General features: G+C 43.8%; 2 protein-coding genes across 4 annotated transcripts in view; one reads left to right on the top strand and one right to left on the bottom strand.

Annotated features, from left to right (window-relative positions):
- The window catches only part of PIK3AP1 (phosphoinositide-3-kinase adaptor protein 1), a 38,460-nt gene extending 29,922 nt beyond the window's left edge, over nt 1-8,538 (bottom strand). Inside the window, exons 1-2 of the mRNA XM_071564005.1 lie at nt 8,267-8,538; nt 2,217-2,633 (exon numbers count right to left, since the gene is read on the bottom strand). Of these exons, the coding sequence (XP_071420106.1) occupies nt 2,217-2,633; nt 8,267-8,279 (430 nt within the window). The 5' untranslated portion in view covers nt 8,280-8,538. The remainder of the gene's footprint in view (nt 1-2,216; nt 2,634-8,266) is intronic.
- Nucleotides 8,539-12,463: 3,925 nt separating this feature from the next.
- Nucleotides 12,464-24,299, top strand: NOLC1 (nucleolar and coiled-body phosphoprotein 1). 3 transcript variants are annotated; one of them, XM_071564319.1, is made up of 14 exons: nt 12,464-12,609; nt 12,753-12,808; nt 12,908-13,020; nt 14,603-14,712; nt 15,447-15,588; nt 16,112-16,218; nt 16,839-16,989; nt 17,863-18,006; nt 18,402-18,491; nt 19,713-19,859; nt 20,076-20,639; nt 21,341-21,453; nt 21,843-21,923; nt 22,210-24,299. In XM_071564319.1, the coding sequence occupies exons 1-14, from the start codon at nt 12,499-12,501 to the stop codon at nt 22,366-22,368; spliced, it is 2,088 nt and encodes a 695-aa protein (XP_071420420.1). In that variant the 5' UTR covers nt 12,464-12,498; the 3' UTR covers nt 22,369-24,299. The 3 variants fall into 3 exon arrangements, 2 of the variants coding, with proteins under 2 accessions (XP_071420420.1, XP_071420421.1); XR_011698575.1 differs by lacking the exons at nt 21,843-21,923; nt 22,210-24,299 and adding an exon at nt 20,992-21,106 and having other exon boundaries at nt 21,341-21,423; XM_071564320.1 differs by lacking the exon at nt 17,863-18,006.
- Nucleotides 24,300-24,588: the final 289 nt, after the last annotated feature.

Genomic DNA, 24,588 nt, shown 5'->3' with positions numbered 1-24,588 from the left:
AATAGGTCACAGAATATCTTTTTTTCTCCATACAGAAGTTGGATCTGATATGTTCATCCACATACTTTGGCCATGAAAGTAGTCTATCTTAAATAGGTTCTTCCTTCACAAGAGTCAGTGAGAGAGCAGATAGTTGGCCATTGCAACTGCTCTGATGTGCACAGATCAAAACCTGACATTGCATGCAGGTGACAGCCAATATCAGGTAGGACTCAGTTACCTGTAACAGACGTCCAGAAATTCCGAACCTTTGTGTACCGAACTATCTGGAAAATGCTACTACAGACTTGGTAGTAAATGAGTTTGGTTTTATCTCTTTTTTTCTCTCAGTAAAATATTTTCTAGATATGCTGAAGTCAGTTTGAGACCAATTGTATGCTTATTAGAGTGATACGTAAAAACAGCAACAAAAATCCAAAGCACAATCTCACTTTCAAAACATCATTTACATAAAATGAAAGCACAGTTCTTTTCAGCACATGCTAAGCTGCAGCACAGATAGCACCTCTGGAGAAGGACTCTACACCCAACTATGAAAAGTCAGACTGTACAGTCTTTCCCTAAAGAAGTTTTGCCATAGATGCCTGACAGCCAGACCATTAAACAGCCGGGCAGCCCACTAAACCGTTGCTCAAAATGCAGCAAATCTGAAAAGCCCGCTGAGAGCTGGCTCTGGGAAAAAAATTCAGGATCAATGCCCTTTGTATTCTCACACACTCTTCAACTACATGAGAATTTTCTCCCAATCTGCCTAAAATAACTGACAATCCTTGGACATGTTAAGTAAAACCACTAACACTAATAATTCAGTGAGATGTTTAAACCTTTCCAACTTTGAGTAACATATTTAAAAATCAATAAAACATTGTTGCCATGCTCTAAACCCAAGTTCGGAGAAAAACAGTAAGCAAACATTTTCTTTTGCTAGCTAGAAAGCATCAGTAAAGCTAACATAATCTCTGTTCAGTTTTATTTTTCAGAGTATAAAAGTTCAGCCACTGTTTTCTGTCTTCTTCCAGACTGAAAGCAAAGGAGCCAGACTACTTTAGTTCTAGGTTATACATGGGGAAACCAAGATGTTTTAGAGGTGTGTGAAAGGGAGGTGCAAACTTCAGTTTATGGAGATTTTTAAAAGGTACTAGGAAGTATCTGCTGTGATCTGGTCTCCTGAGAATGACATCTGCATATTCTCTAAATTATCTTTATTCAGGAGGACCATTTTGGCCAAGATCATGACTTTCAAAATTTAGTGATAAATTTGCTAACGTGCTATCGTTGTTATCCTGACATAAAGCATCTTCATGCACACAACACCAGAAACACTGGAAGACTGCACTGCCTCATTTATGCTTCTAAACAGAGACAAATCTTAGTCCAAGATCCAACTGCAGGATTCCCATCTTGCTAAGGCTGACAGAAAATACTATAACCCGTTGTATGGCAATGTCATAAAAACACCTTGACCAGCACAACTCTCCAGAGCTCTCCATCTTCATTGCAACAGAAACAGAAAGGAATACTACATGCTCTTCTAGAGTTTAAGAAAGTTCAGAATCAATTAAAACTCAGTACATTGGGCTTCTGGAGTCTCCAGCTGTTAATACTTCTGTGCTACTTACAAGGTGATCACTTTCAGAAGGGTTGCATTATTTTTAAGGCCATCAATGCAATTCTCAAGTTAAATTAATCTCCACCTTTATATCACAGGTAACAAGCTCATCTGTTGCCGTATGGTTACACCTCTGATTTTAGGCCCAGTGCTAGAGAATAATTATTAGAAAACCTTATTTTGGTTCTGGCATGACAGGAAAAAAAAAAGTCTGAAGGAAAAGATAATTGTTTTCCTTAAATGATATAAATGAAAGACAATTTTCCATTAATTTGAGTGAATAAATTGCAGGGCACAATATTTACAGGCAGAACACTAAAGGTAAGCAGTTTTAATTTTCACTTTGCTTTCAAAACCAAGCACCTAAGATAACCTCAAATTCAGAAGTTTTCTATGAGTAACCGGTAAACTTTTCTGAATTATGGACCAATTGGCCAGGCAGAGAAACCTTTGCTTGCAAAAATTCCTCGTTTACAAGGGTTGGACAATGTGCTTTATTTTTCTGTTTCAGTAAAGCACATTACCAGTGTTCAAATCAGAACAATGTCACGTATCTCCCTCCTCCAACCCTTAACCAGAAAGCACAACTTCATGGCTATTGCCTTACCTTCTGAAATAGCCTTCTTGACAGCTGCAAGATAAGCCTCAGGCTCATCATCATTTGTGAGTTCCTGCCACTGAGACCAGTCCTTGAAAAAGGTCCGATAGTCATCACTGTCTGTAACACCACAGAACAGCTTGACTACTTTGCACGGGGGCCATAATGCTTCCTGAAGGCTCTGCAGGACGTGAGGAAGATAAAAATTCTGCACCAGCTCAGCAGAAAGCAAAAGGATGATGCTTCGACTTCTGTTGAACAGGTCCAGCTCCGGGTGGGAAATGGCAGACTCCCCTTCCAGCTGGTAGCTCAGAATCCGATGCTTTCGAATGTGCCGAGTAAAGAGGAAGAGGTTCTGCAGGTACTGGCACCATTCAGTGGCGTCACTTGCATACACAATCAGCACATCATATTCTCCAGGGGTTCCTGTACAGGGGCAAGATTATCACAAGAAAAAGGATTATATTCAAAGCCTGAACTGACTCATAGCTTTGCAACAAAAATCCCACAGCTCTGTCTCAGTAATTCATGTCAGAAGCTACAAAGAACTTCAAAAGAACAGCAGTTCTATCCAAAGTGAGGTGTTCGCACACAGAAATTCTAAGGGTGGATGGACTCCTATTTGTATCTACTAAAATTTAAGTAATTTTTCATTCTCAAAAAACTTTCCCATGAAGAAGAGCATTTCATATGTAGTTTGAAGTGTAACAAACTACATGTTGAGATTTACAGATTTAAAGCATATTGGTGGAAAATAAAAAACCACAAAAACCAGACCTTCAAAACAAACTAGCTTGAAAAGGGGAGTTCACCTTTGCATCTGAAGTTAAATCATTTTAGGCAACTACAGTGCTTAAAATGTCTGTGCAACACAACTGCAGACCATTACACGATCAAGTGAAGCATACACTAAACAGCACATCTAAAATAAGAAAGTCCTTTATTTAAATGAGGTCCCACAATACTTACAGGAAGTCACTATGGCTTCCACGGTGTTAGATATTTGCTTTCACTGCAGCAGAAAGCAAAGCGCCTGCAAAGTGTGCATGCACCTAAGGGTACACCAGCCCCAGTGCTCGAAGAACATCAGCTCTGTCATTCAGGTTTCAGGCATTTCGCAAGCCTGCGTTAGAGTCCTTCCTCCAGAACTGTCGTACAAAGGTTTCCCAACAATTTTGGCATGACAAACCTTCACTTCAGCGGGAAAGAATTAATACAACAGTGGTGTCCATAGCACAGCCCAAAATATGCTCATCAAAGTTGACTTCTTCCAGAATTCTCTAGAGACAGCTTCTACCTACAGACTCGTCCATTTCTGTGCTCTAGAACAAAAGTACTTTTAAAACTGTTACCAGCTTGTTAGGATCAGACGCAGGCTGAACCAGCAGGTCATGATGCAGTGCTCTCCCACCAATCCCAAGGAAACTTTTAAGGCTAAATTTAATTTTCCCTTTTACCTGTGATGAAGTTTACCCAAATCTGATGTTTACAGCTTTGGTCACATGGTAAATACCAGAGCTGAGCATTTAAAAAATCTTATTAGCCAATTGTCTTCTTCTAATTCCAGTTTGACTCTTTAACACTGACAACATTTCCAATGCATCTCCATCCACAAGCAGGCAAAGGCAGATTTGTCTAATTACAGTAGAAGGCAATGCCTAAAATTTGGCATGCCAAAAAGAGGATCTGCAGAGAGTGAATTTACCAGAACTGAAGATGACAGTTTTACAATCACCTTATAAAAATTCAACCCAAACTGCACAGCCTCCAAAGACTTTATTCTACCACCTTTCCCAGAACTTTCATTACAAAATTAAGGCTGAAATGATGTCTAGGCTGAGGGACACCAGCCTTAAACTGTACAATTAGTAGCTTCAAACTGTAGTTCAGCAGAGTGACAGAGTTGAGAAGTAAAGCACAGAGATGTGCTCTGTGTTCAATCACTAGTGTTATGGTTACCTGCATAAATGGGAAGTCTCTAGCAATGAAATGATGATGTCCTATCTATGGAGAACAGACAGTGCAGTTCTGCAGCATTCACTAGGACGGCTGCTTGTTTCTGAGCAAACACAGCTCCCGAGCCCAGATAGAGACTTGGGGGGATCCAGCAAGCTCACAAAGCAGACAAAAGGACTCAAAACCTTGGGACCTTTAAGCTATGAGTGAAGACCTGCTAAGAAAAAATATGGCTCTTGCACCAGCAAGCACACTATTATTGCCAAAATACCACTGATAATGGCTGAACACCACCTGACAAAGACGACAGAATCACAAGCAGAAACAGGAAAACCAAGCAGAATTCAAATTTTATTCTAGAAAAAGAGATGTTCCACCGACTTCTGCTTCCAGTCATGTGCTGATTTACATGCAGTACAGTGGGAAAGGACAGCACAACTGTCTGCTGAGAATGGAGCCCACGCACTGCATCCTGGCCAGCTGAGTCCAACCTCAGCAGATGGGGAGACCATGCAGTGACTCTCTGAGGTGTACTCAAGGCTCCTAAAGTCCTACCCTGGCACTCTCTGGGACAAGCCTGACCACCAGTCTCTGGGAAAAATCAGTGATGGCCTTTCAGGCATTTTAACATTCTGTAAATTGGAACACCTAATCCTATCATTAATCTTTAAAAAGTGTATGGCTTCTACAACTAAATCTGTTAGCCAACAGGCCCTTCTCCAGTCTGCCAATGAAAGGAAGCAGCTGTATTTGGAGACAGGGTAGAGAAGGCATTGATTTTAAACATCCACCGCACTGCTGGGACACTGAGTATCTGAGAAAGCCTCCCTTCTCTGATATGCAGACAAAAGAAGCAAACTTGACAGACTCACTGCCAAGTTCCCCGACAGAACAGCATAGCCTTTGCATCCAGCAGGAAGGAACTTCACCCAGTGTTTAGGAAACATATTGATTCCCTGGCTAGCACTGTCCTACAAGCACACCATTCCCTTTAACAGAACTGTGCGAGCTCTCCTCTGGCCCTTTTACCTCAACTCCTACAACCTTCTACACTTATCCGATGAACGGAGGAACAACAGTCCTAAAAGGAGAACTGAGAAATTACTGACTCCACTCTTACAGCCAAAAAAAAATGCTTTATGTTCACAAGCAAAAATACTGAAAGTGGATCTTGCAGAGCTAAAAAGCTTAAGTCAGCACTGGAACTGTTTCAAATAAAACAAAAATCTAGAAATTACTTCAATTGCAACATTCTCTTTTAAAATAAAGATGACACAGGACTCACTTTCCTGGATCATGCTGTTGCTTGTCTAACCAAATTGCTCCCTTTGCAGCACCAACTACTGCCCAGTCTTCAAGGAAAAGCATAAGTGGAGAATACAAAACATTTCAGGGAGGTTTTTCCACAGTTCTTCACACATCAGTTACTGAAAAACTCACAGAGCACAACTCAAAACACAATGTGTGCACTGCCTATTGTACACATATAGGGAAATGCCTAGGTGAAAACCAACCATTTCATTTCCTTAAACCCTGACTTCAGATGGATGCTTTGACAATGCTTTTGACAGGCTGGTTTTGGAAAACCCAAGACAAGGAAGTTTTCCATTAAAGTAAGAATATATGAAAACTACATAAAATAGCATGAGAAAGAAAGAATTGTGCCAGTCGACCATCTCAATAACCTTTCACACTCTCAAGAGTAACCTAATTTAAATTTTAACAATACCTTCCTTCTGCATTCCTAAACTCAGGGTATTAAAATCACTTTTGCCTCCATCTTCAAAATATTAGCACTATTAATAATATTGCAGAGCATATTTATTTATTTCATAGAAAAATCAGGAAGATGCAGTTCTGTTGCAGTTTGCAATGATGAACCATAACCTCTGGATTCCTTTCCTGCTGTAAATGCCTCTTCAGTGCTTAGCTGCATACTCCATTATACAGCAATGATAACAGACTGATGAGATTACAAGCCAGTGCAGTAGAAATGTCTAAGACCTCTAACTGAGATGCAAGGCCCACAGACCAAATAACACAGACAGAACATGACACAAAGCTTTCCCTTAGCTTACAAACTGTGCACAGAATGGAAGCGAATGAAACAATTCACACCAAAAAAAATCACAGGAGCCCATGGCAAGTGAATAGAAGTATACTATAAGTGCTAGACTATGTCATGACTTTGATAGTCCCTCTCTGAGGGGTAAAAAAATCAGTCTTATTTTCAAACTACATCTGAGAGTAGTAGGGTGATGGTCTTCAAGTTAAGAGCAAACGTGGGATAGCAGTTTATGGCCACATGACAAGGTTCTGATTGCCACCAAAATAGATAAAGAATACCCTGGGAAGTTGGCATATCAGCTCTGGGTAAGACTATATCTTAAAATATCAATTGTTAGTATCTACTATTTCATTCCGCAAGCCAAAAGGATTTGACCCTTTTCAATTCACAGATGATAAAGTTTTCAATTGTACTTGTAGGTCCCATAAAGAAAATTCAGGGCCTGTAATAATACACAGCTTTTCTGTATCATCTTTCACATACCTCTCGTAAGTAGACTATGATTTCTCATTGTCCACAGACCAGATAAACAGCTGAGACACAAATTCTTTACTTCAACTTAGACGATCACGCGCAGTGGCGAGCAAATCTATTTCCATCTGCTAGCAAAAATCTACCTCCAAGTCCGATGACATAAGAAAAGCATTATGTAGGCTTTTCCACTTTGGTGTGGGATTTATGACTATGGATGATACACAAATATCACAATCCAAAATAACAATCCTTGATAGAGGGGAATTCACTCTTCATGAAAGACAATTGCCTATTGGTTAAAAGAAACCCAACTCAAGGTGTCTTAAAAATAAAACTCTTTAAATAGAGTGCACTTCCAAGAGGTAATAGAAACTGCTGGCGGGCCTTGAAGAGAAGTCCTCAGCACCTTTCATACTTTAGTGTCTGAAGTGTGAGTATTTAAGTGATGTATGAAGAAATAAATGCATTCCTTGCATAGATGGAATGTAAAGTAATAGTGATCACGCACAGTAATTATTAACATCCTAGTAAGACTTCTTACCTTGACTGGAATAGAAAACCTTCACTTTATAAATAAAGTGCTGCAAACAAGTAAGAGGAAATAGCAGAATCAAAGCAGATACAAATTCTGCAAACCAAACTTCAGTGATAGGAACCCGAGATTTGCATTATGATATGTTAATCTAAGGTTGTTCTATTTTTAAAAGTCTCTGTGAAATCACCTTCTGTTTATAAGGAGAAAAGTAGTCTTGCCCACAAGTCTCCTGAGGCCTCCCTTTAGCTTATTTTTACATCACAAGGAGATACGCACCAGTGAAACGCAAACGCTACTTCACACCCTGAGAATGGCACGTTTTTCCTTTTTTAGATAAAACACATACACTTCCCTGCAAGAAGAGGAACTTGCACAGTGAGCTTTAGCAAGACTTACACAATACAGGCTAGATGCCTCTCCCCATTGAGTTTACAAGTCTGTTCTAGGTAGTTTTACCTTCACATATGTTAGCTAAAACATTTTCAGTTACGGCAACCTAGCTCAGTTTGTGATCCTGTGCCAAGGGGCACCGAGTTCTACGCTCAAAAAGAAGTGCAGTGCAGGGGGGATAAAGCCGTTTTTAGGAAGAACTGACTTCTCTATAAAACATCACAGAAAAACATAGGTAGTAAAGGCGGACGGGGCCCGATTCCTCTACGGAACACCCTCCCTTGCGAGCTCGCTGATCTGCCAACCCGAAGAGCATACAACACGTAGGAGAGCTCTGCCAGCACCTGCCCTGAACTCAAGCTAAACGAAACAAGGCAAGGTAGCAAGAAAGGAGCGAAAAAATGATCCAGCAGTGCTCTGAAGAGCTCCGCGGTTCCCCTAAACTCGGGGAGCGGACCCTCCTTCCCCTCTCCCCAGCAGCGAAGCGCCCGGGGCGCGCAGAGCCGGCAGCAGCACCGCCCGCAGCGGGAGCCGGCAGGGCTCTGCACCGCACCGCACCGCACCGCCGGGGCACAGCGGGCACAGACAGCACCCCCGGCCCCACCCGGCTCCCGGAGCCACAGCCACCGCACCTACCGGGTGCCGCCATGGTCCAGGGCTGACGGGGCAGGGGCCGCTCCCTTCCCTCACATCGCCGGCGGGGCGGCGCGGAGCGTCCTGCCCGTGGCTGAGTCCTCGCCTCCGGCACGGCACAGGACTCGGCACTGGGATCGCCACCGGGCACGGCCCCGGGCACGGCACAGGACTCGGCACTGGGATCGCCACCGGGCACGGCACCGGGCACGGCACAGGACTCGGCACTGGGATCGCCACCGGGCACGGCACAGGACTCGGCACTGGGATCGGCACCGGGCTCCTCCCGACCCCGCCTCCCTCCCGCCCGCCCGCCGGGCCGGGGCCGCTCGGCGGCGGCAGCGGCGCCCCCTGCTGAGCCGGGCACGGCGCGGCCCCTGCCCGGTGCTCCGCGGGACTCTTCCCCAGGGACGGAAACTATGGTCACGCTTATGTAGAGAGAAAATAAGCAGTGGAAGGACACTGTTAGAACTCAAGAGAGTAGGACTTAATTTATTAATTTTGTTGCTGAAGGCAACAAAATCTGCCTAAATCATTCAGTCTAATCCTTTGCAAACAGAAAAAAACACTTGCACCGATTTGGATTCAGAAAGTTCTTTGCTGAGAACCAGTGATGCACTTCAGCACAGCAAAAGCAGACTCCTTATAGTCTGTTTCCCAGTTAGGGCAGTCATTCCCAAGCAGTCAAGTGGACATTCTGTATGCACCTTAGTGTCACCAACACTGTTAGAACTGAGCTGGTTACAAGCAGAAAGGAACCAAGTATTTCCTACTAATCAGCTCTTAGAAGTTGGTCAAACTCTCTTGTTACATCCAAATCATTCTTTACTCAAAACCCACTTCAAGCTTACAAACTGTGTCTTCCAAAATAAAAACATTTCTTCTCACAACAAGAAAGTACTAGGACAAACAGCACTTCCTGAGCACAGACCTATGAGAAAATTCAGGTATGCAAAGAAGAAACCTTTACTTTCCCACCTGAATCATCCCAAAAACATACACTAAAGAAAACACAGGCAATGGAGAAGTGTGCCAATACAGAATCTACTTGGGTAGATTGGAAATTAGAGTCTCTAGCCAATTTTTTTACTATTATGGAATAGTAAGCATATATTAAGAACTATTAAAACAGATAAACAATCACATGTGACTTTATGATTGTTCCGTATTATTTCCATTGTAGAGCTGTTTATCTTCTAACTTCCAGTATAAAAGTTAAAAACAAAAGCATCTCTCTGATATTAGATGAGGGTTTCAACATGATTTTATGAAATGAGCTTTTAAATTATTTCTGTCTTTATAGCCTTGCAGTAACACACGAAGGTGTAGCAGAGTCAGCTTCCTGCTTTGTGGGAACCCACTGGGCTTCTCCACATATATATCAGTGTCACTTAGGATGCTATGCATTTTATTTAATCAATGCAAGCCCACGGGAAACCTCTTTAAACTTCCCAAGTGTCTAAAGTGAAATAAATGTACCTCCACAAATGAACTTAAGTAACTGCTGGCGGGTTGTTTCAGCAACCTCCACCTAAAAACTTGGATGACAAATTGAGGCAAAAGCAGCCTATAACATTAGGGTAGCCTAGGGGACAGTTACACAGCTCGTAATGAATTAAGAAAAAAATGAGGAAATAGAGGGAGCTTTTCATCCTCCCTTGCTCAAAATTGACTATACAACACTTCAATTCACTGCATCTTGTGAACACAGCTGCATTTGCAGCATTAATCTCAAGGGTCTGTCTTATCCCTGTCAAAACAAAAAGGACTAGATTACTTTTTCTGGAGCCACTGCTTTTTTTGCTAGGTACTTATGAGGGGTAACAAGGAAAGATATGGCAGTCAAGGGGAGGACTGAAAAGACCTATGAGGAGTAAGTGAGTGGAGCAAAGGAGTTCACAAGCAATTACATAAATCAGTTGGGTTTGTTTGCTTTTTAGATCCAAAGATCTCCCACTACTGCCTTGGGAAATACAAGAACAAAATATGTTTCCCTGCCAGGTCATCTGGACAGCTGCAGGCACAACATGGGGGAACACACCTAGACAGCCACACAGCTCTGCAGAGAAGCTGCCAGACAGCACAGGGAACAGACCTTACTGGCAAAGGCCTGGCAGGAGAGAGAAATACTAATCAGACAAGAAACAAAGGGAGTCAGTGAAGCAAACAGCCAGTAATTTCCCCAGTTCCTCAGAGCAGTTACTTCAGACAGCAGGACTTAAAATAAGGACAATTTACCAGCAATGGCTATATCTCTTCCTTTCTGATGCAGACAGAAGCACAAGTTTGCTGAGCTTAGCAGATGGAGCTTGCAGCTGTAGCTTACTGTAGATGGAAACTACAAAAACTAAGAGAAATATTAGTTCCTGAAAACAGTTTCCTTTCTACAACACAGTCCCATGTTATTCCATGCATAACAGGGGCAGGGCAGGGCAATTCCGGGATATCTGAATGTCCCTTTTCTACACTACAGGGTACAGTACCCCTACAAAATTACAGGATCTTACAGTATGAAATACAAAACCTGACTTCTACTTCCCCATGAGTGCAAACATGGCATCTTCCAGAGACACCAGCAACAGGCATGCTTTGCTGAGAGCAGAGCCCGCCCAGGTGTGTGTGTTCATCAGGCAGTACAAGAGGGACAGAACACCCACACGGCAGGAAGCAGCAATATTTAGAGATGGTTAAATGCAGAGGGCTAGGTAGGGGAAATGTAAAAAGCACAATGCTAACCCTCAGCAAGTTTTACAGCACATTCTATTGAAGAGAATAAAGAAAAATTGCATCACAAAGGCAAGAACAAAGAGGCAGAACCATTAGAGCAAACCTTCAGTTTTACAGAAAAAAAACTTCTCTAGAGAAAAGATTGATTTACAGCCACAGACCCCCTTTGCCCATAGGCTCCATTTACGCTCAGACTTGGGTCTTCAGAGTTTGCTTCAGATATACCTGTTTCATGCCCTGTTTCTAACCTTGCCTCTTTGAAGCTCTTCAAGCCTTTATTGTAAGTAGCCTTACCTCAAATTCCCTTTTTGTTTCTGTCTTATAGGCTGTCACTTTAGGAACCTGGTGTTACTTTTACCATAGTCCTTCCTCTAGCACCATTTCCTGTTGTTCCTGCATGGATTCATTAGGAGTATCTCAGACCTGGTTTGTTACTGTAAACTGGCAAATAAGAAACCCCTAAGACTCAATTTTTGAGCATTAGGAGGCAGGCAATCTTTATCATCAGCACTGGGCACACAGGGAGGGCAGCTCTTCTAATCTTGTGCGTCTTATTTTTTGGTCAGCACAGCCAATATTTACTTACAATTTTACATATTCATCAATGGTTATGTATTCATTAACTAATTCTCTCATAAATTAATACATATGTTAATTGACTCTGAGAAGTTCTTATTGAGTCAGTAGGGGTCTTCTGGTGGTCTCCGGTGGTTGGTTGAAGCTTGAACTTTCCTTGAACTTGTCCGCTGAGCAGCGCATTTACCGCTGGTTATAGAGCGTCTCTGCTCGGCATCTCTTATCAAAGACTGGATACTTACGTTACTTACGTTACCGCTACTTTAACTAAACCATTCAGAAACTTGTTTATTTCGCAGTTACCGTAAAAGAAACTTACATTGCAAAGGCCAGTGGAAAATTACAATGGAGAATTATTACTCTCAGAGTCATAGCTCATTTGTCCTGAGACTACCGATAACTCGCGGTCAGTATCCAGCCCTGCCTGGCTGGTACCGTGTTGTGAGGGCTCTGCCAGCCCCAGCTGCCCACAGCCCCCGGCCTGTCCTTCCTGGGGCAGCCCCACTCCTGCTCCGCAGCCACCCACGAGCTCCGCGCTGCTGCTGCTGCCCCACGGTCTCCTTCGAGCCACGGCGCTGAAAATGGATTACAAGCAGGAGCAGGCTGACGGAACTTAGGCGAAGCCTTCTCTCTTCCAGGGTGGCGCGGGCACTCCCGGGTTCCCAGCCCTTCCTCTCTGGTTTTTGCACCTTCAGGAGCCGCCCCCACGTCGCCGGCACAGCTGGATCGCTCACCCCTCCCCGCACCTGAGCACAACACGGCCGCGGGCAGGGGGCGGGGACGCGGGGCCGCGGCTGCGCGCACGCACGCGCACGCACGCGCACGCACGCACGCACGCGCACGCACGCACGCGCACACGCGCACGCACGCGCACGCACGCACGCACGCAGGCGGGAGCGCGCGCGCAGGAGGCACGTGTCGGCGCGGGCAGCATGGCGGAGCGGCGTGCGGTGCCCAGCGACCTGTTCCCGCTCGTGCTCGCGTTCCTGCGCGAGAGCGGCTGCCAGGGGGCCGCGCGCGCCTTCGCCAGGGAGGCGGCGGCGGTGAGCGGGAATGGGAATGGGAACGGGAACGGGAGCGGGAGCGGGAATGGGAGCAGGGGAGGGAGAGAGGCGGCCTGGCCGGACCGGGCTGGGGCCAGGGCCGCGCGCACTGACACGGGCTGACGCGGTCTCTCTCGGTTTAGAAGGAGCAGGACCCGAACGCGGCCTCCCTCCTGGACATCTTCACGTACTGGCTGCGGTGAGTGCCCCCCGTGCCCGCGGGCCGCGTCCGGCCTGACGGTACCGGTGCCCCGCCGGGCTCGCTCCGCAGGGCCTCGCTGAGCTTGTCTGTCCGCAGGTCTCCAGCGGCCAAGAAGGGAAAGCTGGTCCCGAACGGCGCCCAGGCGAAGAGGAAGCCGTCGTCCAGCAGCTCCAGCGAGGAGGACGAGAAACCCCCGGCCAAGAAACCAGGTGGGGTTTGTGAGCGGCCCTGGAGCACGCCAGGGTTGTGTTTGGGATTGGCTCCTCATCTGACAGGGTTGAGCGTCAGCAGCTCTTTTGAGGTCCTTCAGCAGCTTCAAGCACTGCGTTTGTATTGACTGATCTCGTTTTTGGCAGGTGTTTTGTCCATGGCATGTAACGTATGTTCATCCTAGGTAAGGGCTATCTGGTTATAATTTGGACATATTAGAGTTTGTGTCCCCTAGAAGGTGTTAGCCATTCTTTTTGTCTCTTTAGACTGAGCCTGGGGAAGGCACTGGGCAGTATTTAATTTGAAGGTGCTAATGAAGTAATGCCTTCATTACCTTGTCCATACTGAAGTTCTACTTCCCAAACACGCATTGCCGGGATATCTCAGCAGGGTTATACCCACTTCTTTTGGCACATTCATATGTGTTGATCTAAATATTGAGGGAAATTTGGGGTTGAAACTATGGAGATTGGGCAGGTGCTGGAAGGAAGCTACCTCATGCAGCTTCTTCCATGTAATTTTCCAGGGAATCTGTTACTGAGATCTTTAAATAATGATTCTTATCTTGATTTTGTAGGAAAATGGATTGAGGTTTTACAGGTGCTTGTACGTTTGTGAAAATAAATGTAATTTGACAAAACTCCTGCATGGCTAGGGTTTATCTAAGTTTATTGGGGTCCTCTGTATTGGTGGACACCATGGCCTCTTGGGTGCAGAGCAGTTGGACATAGTATTCTTGAATTCCAGAGAAACACCAGGAATCCTTATTCACCTGCTGCTTCTGGGAGGTTACTACCCCTTTTTCTCTCAAGCTTGTATTCTAATGCTATCAAAAAAACATCCCTCCACTGCATTCTAGTATGTGGTGAGCTGCATTTTTCCTTTTTATCTGGAATTGTTCTTGTATCTTTTCTTAATTACACTGTACAAAAGATTGTGTGTATCTCACAGGAGATTTGCAGGGGAGAAGGAGTAAATAGGGAAAGGGAGAGACAGAGAGACAACTGGTCTTCAACTTAAACCATCCTAAAGCTGAATTTGAACTTAGATCTGATTTTTATTTGATAAGGGCAATTGCAAATATATGATGAGACAAAATTATTTCTTTTGATCCGTGTTACTAAAAAGCAATCAGTAGGAAGTAGCAATCAGTGGCTAAAACACATTCAAGTGTCTGGAACTTGAATACAGCACTTTAACCACAGAGAGTGGTTCTCTTTGCAAGGACAAGTCTGTGCTCATTCAGCAGGTTTCTTTAAGCTGAAAGGTGTGCAGACCCAGTTAATGTTATCTTAGTTTAGGGGGAACTCCTTTAGTGGGCTCTCCTTTTTGGTGATAGAAGTCTGCACTTAAATGTGTATGTGACAAAGATAAAATCTAGAATTGGTTTTATCCTCTTGTTTACCCATTTTGGACTAGTCTGCCACGTACTGCTTAAGAAACAAAGTCAGTTTTATGAATTTCAGTCATGGTTTAATAACCTTAGTATATCCTTTGCCTTGACACCCACTAGTACAGAATATACGTATGTGAAAATTGTGAATTAATCTGTCATCAATGTGTGTTGTGCCATATTTGCAGCTAAAGCAGCAGCTGTGCCTAAAGCAAAAGCAGTTCCTCCAGCCAAGAAGGCAGAGAGCAGCAGTGAAGACTCCAGTGATGAATCAGATGAGGAGGAGAAGCCAACAAAGGTTAGCTTTTCTTTTCAGCCTCTTTGACATGTTTGATAGTGATGAAAAATAGCAAATTTGACCAGCAGAATTCTCTGAAATGGGGCTCACTTATCCTGAACTAGGAAGTGCCTGTGCTGCTGCAGGTGCCATGCAAGACATCTCTGTGGTGGACAATGTGCCATTTGGAGAGCTCTCAGGAGAAGTTAATTCTTGTCCAGCATCTGCTTTGTTTCATATCCAAGTCTCCTCCTTGCTTTTATCCTGAGACTTCCAGGGCTTCCTTCTTTCCAGAGAAAGATTGATTTGTAGTTGCTACGGTAAATTTGATCTTTATATACGTGTGTGTGTATGTGTTTGTGTAAAAAGAGAGCTTTTCCTTTTTCATGCTGCAGTTGTGGTCTTTGTAAGTGTGGGGGGAGGAAGAGTGATGTCAGCATACGCTAGAGGAGACTGACCAGAGTTGCCCAGTCAGTATTTTAAGTCTTCAAACTAGTGTGGTCTGTAGAAGGAAGAAAACAGTGCCAGTCTCAGATCTGCCCCATTTTGAGGAGACAGAACTCAAAACTGAGGTGCAAAGGAAGCAAAATTGTTATCCAGAGATTTTCAGACCTTGGCCATTAGGCAGGGTGGTGTTTCCAAATCAAAATAGTAACCTCTGTGAATGACAGGTGTTTATACATGTATCCCAGTTACCAGCCTGATATCTTTGTCATGACTATGAAGGCTAATCAGTTTTTCTTCCTGTTGTTTAGAAAGGTACAAAACCTGTGGTGAAGTCAACTGGAACCAAAATCCAGCCTCAGAAGAAAGCAGAGAGTTCCAGCTCTGACTCAAGCAGCTCGGATGAAGAAGCACCAAAGAAAGAGCCACCAAAACCAGCAACACCTAAATCGGGTACTTCTTACTGTGTATCTTGAGTTAAAGTGGAAAACCAAAAAAGCCAGGGGAGGTGCTGGGAACTGTACCCTCATACAACACATATATATTAACATAGCAGTCTGGAAATCTGCTGTCACTGCCATTTGCACTCCAGTCCAGTCTGCTGCTGACATAGAAAGAGATAGAACTGATTGCAAATAAAACATCTGTCCTGAATGCTGCATTGTTCCAACAGGTAGCTGTAGTCAACAACCTTAACTGCTGAAGTTTTGCTTTTGACAGTGTCTTCACCTCAAAAAGCAGGGAAGATCTTTACTTAGCCTTTAGTCCTGGAACTTCCCGTGAGCTACAAAAGACAGTTTTCAGAAAACTTTCTCTCTAAGCTTGCAGTAGGTTAAACCAACAGTTTGGCAGTACTACCTTAATCTACTCTATTGGGTTCCTGTGGTTCTTTTCTCTCTATGATACTTTCTGCTCAGTGTAATTATCCCCCATCTGCCATGGCATGTTTTGTAATGTTCCTTTTTACTTCTCTCAGGAGGAAGTAAAGCTGCCCAGGCACCTACCAAGGTTGTTAATGGAAAAGCAGCAAGCAGTAGCAGCAGCAGTGAAGATTCTGATGAGGAAAAGGCTGCACCAAAAAAGGTAAATTAGAGCATGAAAAACATCACGAACACTGCAGAAGTCTAGTAAGACCAGGTGTATCATCTTGCAGGCACAGACTGTATAAATGCTGTGTTCAGCATACCACTTATAGCTCCTTCTCCTTTATGCAGTGGGATTATACATACCTCTATACATACCTCTGTTCTATACATACCTCTACCTCACCATGCACTGCTTTCTTCCCTAACAGCTCCTTACTGCTTTTTGTGTTCTGTCCTTTTACAGAAAACATCTCATTGTGTCATAACCATATCATAGCCTCCATTATATGTTCACTTTGGCATGACTTTTGTGTTTAGCTGACTGTAACTGAGTTTTCCACTAGAGTGTTTAAAAGTGTTTTATTCAACACAAAAATAATCATAGTTCTTTTTAATCATGTGGCAGTTGCTACCATTTCAGTCAGTTCTGTGCCCGTTTGTCAAGAGGAGCCCCTCTTGAAGCAGGAAACAAGAGGAGTGGCCAAAAAAATAATAAAAGTTGTATTTGAAATTAATCTCTCTTTGTCTTCAGAATTTGCCCTCTTAAGTGAGGTGTGGAGTTAAACAAGATGTCTGCAACTTCCTTTTTTTTTTTTTTTGTTTATTTCTTATGATAAGGCTGTTCCCAAGAAATCGCCTTTGCCGAAACCTGCAGCCACTCAAGCATGTCCAGGGAAAAACAAACGTGCCAAGGAAAGTTCTAGTAGTGAGGACTCATCTGACAGCTCAGATGATGAAAAGCCACCTGCAAAACAAAAGCCAAAGTCTGGTACGTACTAAATACCATTGCTGCTGTGTGGGAGGATACTTTCTGCTAGTCCTGTCTGGGAGAAGTGCATGTGGGGCACAGGCAAGCCCTGCTGCACACAAGGCTCCAGGGGGTGCCAGTGGTGGTAACATGAACCAGAGGTACAGCAGCTCTTTTCATGGGTGCTGTTGGGGCTGGGTTTACAATTCAGCTTCTCCCTCAGCAAGGGATAGGGAGTGAGACTGTGGTGCTCTGCTTGGTTGGCCTGCCTTCTACTTGGACAGCCTTTAACTGCATTCTTTGCATGTTTCCTGTGTGCCAGGATTTGGGAAGTAGATACCAAGTGGTTTGGTCTTTCTGCATCTGCAGCATTTTAAGCTTTTTTAGGTTTTTTTAATGTGAAGTATCCAGGGCTGTTCAGTTGTAGTTCAGCTAATGGGCTAAATCGGCCTCTGGTCAATGTTGCATAAATGCTTTTACGGTTCCAGTAGAGAGCTGGTCTGAGAGGAGGGATCATCAGAGGTCCGTGTAATGCTCTAACCAGAGGATTTGAGAAATCAGTAAATGAAAACAATACATAGGTGATATGTCTAGTTTCTTTCCCAAAAACGTTCAGCAACAAGCTCCTGTTCTTCTAAAGGTGCAGAGGAAACTTCTGCAGAGGTTATTGGGTCAGCTGAACTCCAAGAGGAGAGTTAAATTCACAGTAGAAACAGGGAGGTAGCAGTGCGGTGGGTATTACCTTTCATATTATAATACAGTATGTCTGATTGTAGTTACAGAAGGGGAATAAATGGAACTCAATAGCAGAAGTGCTTTATTCTAACTACAACAAACATCTCATGCTGCTCACATTATCATGCAGGAATCTGAATGCTATGTCTTACTTCATAGGTCAGTACAGTGCTGTGCCACCTCCTCAAGGAACACAGACAAAGAAAGACCTTGCCAAAGCTCCAGCAAAAAAGGCTGAGAGCAGTGACTCTTCAGACAGTAGTGATGAGGCAGAGCAGGTGCCCCCAAAAGGAAAAGCAGCAGGTATGTTGTGAGGAAGGGAGGCTGCAGAGGAAGTACTATATGGAACCAACAGTGTTTTGGCAATGTCCTAGTTTCCTTTAAAAAAACATTTGTCTTTGGTCTGTGCTTTTTTGGAAGCTTCTGATTAATTTGAAGGCCTCCCAAACAACACTGTTACGGATCTGAACTCTGTGCAGGTCGGATTACTTTACACATGTTGGTTTGAAAAGTCATCAGATAGTGGGAATAAGCTAGGTTCTTGCTTGGCTTCCAGTTGCTGGCTAGTACACTGAGAAGATATTTGGGGAATATCTGATATACTGAGAATGGAGCTTTTTGACACCTGGAAAGGTTTAGATCTGAGGACAAAGGTTTGGTGTGGATGTGGCCTCTTAATTTTCAACTTGCTTTTGCAGGCAAAGCAGTAGTAGCTAAAACAATCCCTGGCCCCCAACACAAAGCTGTGACTAGCAAGAAGGCTGAATCAAGTTCTGACAGTGACTCAGGTAATTCAAGAAATAAAGTTTTGATTCTTTTGGTTTAATGTTTCTATTGGCTAGGTTGCTGTATAGTGATGTATCTGCTAAGATCTTTAGTGTATGAGCTCAAAAACTTCAGTCTATGGGCTAGCAGGATGTGAAACTGGAAAACAGGAGCCTACTATGCTGAGTGGAGTCTGTTCATGAGACAGACCATTGGCAAGTGCGGAAAGGTCTGCATGTTGCTAGATTGAAAGAATGGGAAATCATATGTCAGGTTTCTTCAAGCAGGTTAATGCTTGACCTTTTTGAAGATCTGTGTCTTAAGATTTTTGGTTTCTGTTATCTCATCAGTCTGGGAGAAGTTTATGAAATAAAAATGTAATCACCATACGAAGTTCAAAATAGACTGAAAAGATGACCCTAGAAATGGGGTGGTGTGCTTTGTAGCTCCTGTTATCAGGTTTAAGGTTTGTGGTGTTGTATTTCCTATGTAAGTTCTCCGTGTGCTCCATTTCTCGAAGTTTAAGGTGCTGCTGTTTTGTATCTCAACATCTCTGGTGCCACAGCAAGGACTGTGGATGGCAGCTGCCCATCTGTCTGCCAGCACTAGACTGTGACACTGCAGCAAGTGTCAGGACTTGTGTTGTCTGTTGCATAGTTTCTCTCAAAATAGTCAAGTTTTTGATTGCTGTTATCAAAGTGTTCAAAAGTATAGGAATAGATCAGATTTAGTATTCCAGATTCCTGTAACACACAATAAGAAGTGTATTTATACTCAGGAGTCTCTAGTCCATCCTCAGACTGCTGCTAAGCTCATCTGATACAGGAAGTACTAACAGGAGATACTGTCGCTGCCTCACTTTGCTGCTTTGTCAGCTTTATCTCCTAATTGTATGGTTTTTTGATCATTATGACATTTCTTCTTAATGTTTCTTCTCCCTAAGTTTGGTTGTGGTGATACTGGTACTTTCTCCAGTCCTATATTCTGTACCTCTTCTCCTGCATTATTCTCCAAATTCCTGTTTCCTTGTGCATGTATTCATGAAGAACTTAAACTGTTTTTTTCCACTTCCCAACAAAGGCAACCACTCAAGTGTTCATCAAATGCTGCTGGTTGCTAGTTAGCTAGTGGCTCAGCCTTGAGCCACAGGCCATTTTGTTTTTCACTTCCCTGTTTATATACATGTTATTAGTAAAGTAACTTGCTCGTGAAGCCTATTAACTTAAAGAATTTTTTTTTTTTAGATTCTAGCTCTGAAGATGACAAAAAGAAGGTAGGGAGTAAGCTCCCAGCTAAACAACCTGTGATAAAGAATACATCCAAACCAGCAAAAGTGGTTGTCAAGCCTGGACAAGCAAAGAAGGACTCCAGTTCTTCCTCAGACAGCTCAGGTATTGGGGTGGGAGAAAAGGAGAATTTCTACATGCATGTTGTTCTTCAAACCTCTGTTTCTAGGCAAAGTACGAGGGTGCGGTTGGACAGGAATACTCATTGCAGAGTTGTTTCAAGCAGCTAATGAAGTGCACTGTGTATCAACGTTAAAGCTGTATGTTAAATTTGTATTGAAGGAATGGGACTTAGCTTTGATGGTTTTCTTCCTCTTCTAGATTCTGATAGCTCTGACAAGAAGGCAGCTCCTGTGAAGCCTACAACTAAAGCAGCAGCTCCTGCAGCAAAGAAGTCACAAGCTGCCACAAAGAAAGCACAAAGTAGCTCTGATTCAGATAGCAGCTCCAGCAGTTCTGAGGATGAGAAGAAGAAGAAAGCCCCTCCAGCTAAATTAGCTGGCAAAGTGGCTAAGCCAGTGTCCAAACCTTCTACTCCAGCTCCCAAAGCAGACACATCTGACTCTGATAGCTCAAGCAGTGAAGAAGATAAAAAGCCAACAGTGAAACCAGCTGCCAAATCTACAGAGGCAGCAAAAACAACTGTGGGGAAGAAGACAGCTGCTTCCAGTAGTAGCAGCAGCTCATCAGATAGTTCCAGTGAAGAGGATGAGAAGCCCCAAAAGGCAGCAAAAGGGGTACAGAATGGTTCTAAGGCCACTGCCTCCACAGAGAAAGCAAAAGCATCCTCAACAGCAGCAAACAACACAAAGTCTAAGCCACCTGGTGGCAGTAGTAGTAGCAGTGAAAGCAGCTCTGAAGAAGAGACCAGAAAAGTTAATGGAGGTATTATTACCTGGAGGCTGGGAAGGGGGTCTGTCAGACAGTGTTACTGAGCTAAATATGAATGGAAGACTTTCTTAAAAAATATTCGGTCTAATCTCTGTTACTCGTGCAGTACTGAGAGGGAAGGGCTAGTTTTGAATTTGGTGGAATCCTTTTTGTCTGTATTGCATCAATGCTGGCAGTAGAATTTGTAGTAACATGAAGCACATTTCTGTATAGCTGTTGCCAGTTGCCATCTGTGCATGCACAAGATGTGGTGACAGCAAAATGGACTGCTGGAGGACCTTGTCCTTGTGGAGTGGGACACAACAGTTGATGCGGCAATGCACAATCTCAATCTTTAACCCTCCAGGAGGAAAACTAGTGATGCCCTAATGATGTGTGCAAGTACATATGGTATGACTCCAAAACCTGGCAAACTTTGACCAACAGAACTCTCTCAAGTGTGCAAAATCATTAATATACAGGTATCCTATTCCATAAAATTATTTTTATCCCTTAGGATAGGATAGAAAGATCCTTGCTGACACAGAATGGTTGTTAGTGTCTGGTACAGCAGTCTGGTTTCTGGGTGAAGTAATGCAGGGACCAGTTCTCACACCTGTGTCAACACTGGGTTTGCTTTCTGGGGGAGAGATGCCCTTACCTTTCCCGACACTACAGTTACTCACTTTAAAGTTTTACTGCTGTACATCTAACAGGCACAATCAGGAAGAAACAGAAGAGGGAAGATGGCCAGGAGCCAGAGACACCACACAGTAAAAAGGCAAAGATCAAAGCCAAAACACCACACACAGTTCCCAAGGTGAAACGGGTGAGTGAGGGTGGACTATGGCAACTGACTGAAGAGGCATCTCTGTCTTCTGAACCCAAGTTTTTGGGGTTTTGTGGGAGGTTGGGCCCATAGGATTACTTGTATTTTTATTTCCCCCCTCAAGCACTTATACCTGGTATGGAGAACCCTAAGTGGAGTGCACATATGTGCATAGTAGTATTGTGGCTAAAGCTAATGGGATATGCTTGCACAGGAGCATGACTGAATTGCCTGATCTGAAAAAGGGAAAGAATCATGAATCTGAGAAACACTTAAAGATTGAGGTGATGTGAACAGGGCTCCATATTTGCAGGGCAAGGAAGGAGGTTGTCACTAAGGGAATGTTCTGTGTTTACATATGTTTACTGTCTTGTTTTCTTTCTCAACAGCCAGCCTCTCCATTCCGCCGTGTAAGGGAAGAAGAGATTGAGGTGGATGCCCGCGTTGCTGATAACTCATTTGAAGCAAAGGTAGGGCTAGGCAGTGTCCAGAGTGGTAACCCTTAGTTTTTGGAAGTGCATGTCTGCAGAGCAGCCTTGGTTGCTTGTGAGGAGTGGTTTTGGTGAGAACCTTTTCCACCAGGAGGAGCTGTTAAGAAGCGTGTGAGCAGTGGCAGGGGGCGCATGGGAGGGTGGTATCAGCTCCAGTGTAAAATGACTGGTGTTTGCTGGGTAGGGTGAACTGCGAAGCACTGCCTTTATTCGCTTGGGTACTGACTTGAATTTATTTTTCCTTCTCCCCCTTCATCCCTCACAGAAAGGAGCAGCTGGTGACTGGGGTGAAAAGGCTAACAATATCCTGAAATACACTAAAGGCAAATCATTCCGCCATGAGAAGACAAAGAAAAAACGAGGCAGCTACCGTGGGGGTACTATATCGACCCAAGTCAATTCTGTCAAGTTTGAAAGTGACTGAGAACGTTTTCTTTGGAATTTATAAACCATCTGGTCACCAGTATATCTTGGATGGGCATGTGGATGTTACACATGTCAAGTCTGCCTGGAATGCTGCCTACCCTAGCCCCTTGTGGGGCAGGCAGCTCCAGTGTAGGGATGTGGGAGAATAGTTGGATGTTTCCCCTTTTTATTTCTAATTTTGCTTTAGCCCCCTAATTTGGAGCCACCTTTGAGCTGGTATTATTGGCACCACCAGGGTGATCTCCAAGGCTTAGATTTTCTACAGTCTTATTTTAAAAGGCTGGCAGTGATTTTTAGTTTTGGTTTCCTACCAATCTAATAGAAGAAAGAGAAATCATTCTCATGTATTTTAACTTCCCATTTCTTTCTCAACTGGGTTAAATCTGATACCTGTGAAAAGGTAAGTATTATAACTTGCCTTTGACTAGTCACTGTAAGAACAACTGATTCGAGCCCTCTGGCTGTAAGCCCTAACCCCACATGACATTTCAAGTTCACACTTGCAGTGTGACAGGGTTCCTCTTTTCTGTGTTCTTTTTTGGTTTTACCTTGCAATAAATACTTTTCTGTGCACTTCTGTTGAGGCCACTAACCAGAGTACTTGGAGAAGCAGCATCTAAATACATCTTAGTAGTTGAGTAACAGTATTGTTTGCAGTTGCAAGGTAGGGGAAGAAAGACCAAGGTCTATAGTACAGCTGTGGCACTCTTGATAACACTTCCATTAGGAGTGTAGCTGAGGACTGCAGTTGTGCAGAAACTTGACTGCATGGAGATTGTGGTATTTCACGTGGTGGTAATGGGTAAGGAGGCAGAGGAGATAAAGCCCTGTTTGCCTGTCTGCTTTATTCTGGTTTTGTTTGAGACTGACTGCAGTGTGGCATTAGTACTTGTTCTCTCTGAACATAAAATGTGCCAGCTTATGCTTACTGCCAGCAACATCAGCTGCAACTTGGTAGGAGTCAAGATTAATGTATTATTAATGCCTTTAATTTCTTTTCTGGGTTGGATCACTTGCTTTCCATCTGTTAAATTCCTTTTGAGAAGTAAAATGCCAGTTTCCCTCTAGCACTGAGGCAAATAAAGCCTGGTATGGTAAGGTTTGAAGTGTTAACTTTGAGTATGTGTTCACTATGGGGACCCGCAAACAAGTTCAGAATCTTGTAGCCTAAACTGAGACTTCATGAGCAGCTGACATAATATACTGGCTTACTACTGCTGAGGAGTGGGCTTGCTTTCCCTCGAGTTGTGCAGCTGCCTCCTTACGGTGCAGCTCTCATCTGGTAGAAAATGGTTCTCCCAAATACAGGTGGGTTAACTAGTTTGTGGAGCAGTTGAACGAGCCCACAGCCAGTGTGAATGGAATAGTGGTAGTGCATGTTTGGGAAGCTGAGTAGTGGGCTGTGAGAGCTGCTCACTCCATGTGATGAAACTGCCAGCTACTGAGGGACATGGTGTGGGGCCTGATTTCCATGTTTCCATTCCCTCCCTAAAGGCTGCCAATGAGAAGAGTCATTACAGGAAGCTGCATTTGTGTGCAAAGCAGTGTCACCTAATTGAGGGTTAGATGAGACTTGATGAGCCACCCCCATGTACATGAGCAGCAGTTTTTCCCAATGAGCATTTTTCAGGACTTCCCCTCTGGCTTGCACACTCACTCACTCTGGTGTCTGGATTCAAGGCTGTAGTGCAGAGGGGCCCACAAGACCATGGTTATTACAAGAAAGTAAAGGTTAGAGACGAAGGGAAGGTGGGAAGAGTATTTTCTGCATGAGGACTTGAACATCATCTTATATGTCATCTGCCATCTTTTTTCTGTATCAGGAACTTACATTTGGAGCTCTTTTAAATATTTTTATGCTTTGGGATCTTTTAAAAAGTGTGAATTTGATGTGTCATAAAATAAACATTGCTGCCTTTGTAGTCTGAATGAATCTGGTAGTTAAAGATACAGAGTAGCAGGTGGGCAAAGGGAGGGCACCAGTGCTGGCGGTAGCAGCACTATCTCTACATGTCTGCAACCACTTGTCATCTTACTCACGTGATTGTGGGCATGTAACAGACCTTCAGAAGTGAAAGAGGGCATGTGGAGCTCACTGTGTTGAGTGATTGCAAGAAATTTTGATAAAACTCTAGAGTATTCGTGTATGCCAAGACAAACTGAGGATGCTCATGTCCCTTCTCACAAAGAGTATCGCTGCCAAATTACAGTATGGCAG

The sequence above is a fragment of the Pithys albifrons genome, chromosome 9, assembly GCF_047495875.1.
Source record: "Pithys albifrons albifrons isolate INPA30051 chromosome 9, PitAlb_v1, whole genome shotgun sequence".
Lineage (NCBI taxonomy): Eukaryota > Metazoa > Chordata > Aves > Passeriformes > Thamnophilidae > Pithys > Pithys albifrons.
The sequence above is the reverse complement of the archived record's forward strand: the minus strand, read 5'-3'. Positions and strand labels throughout refer to the sequence as shown.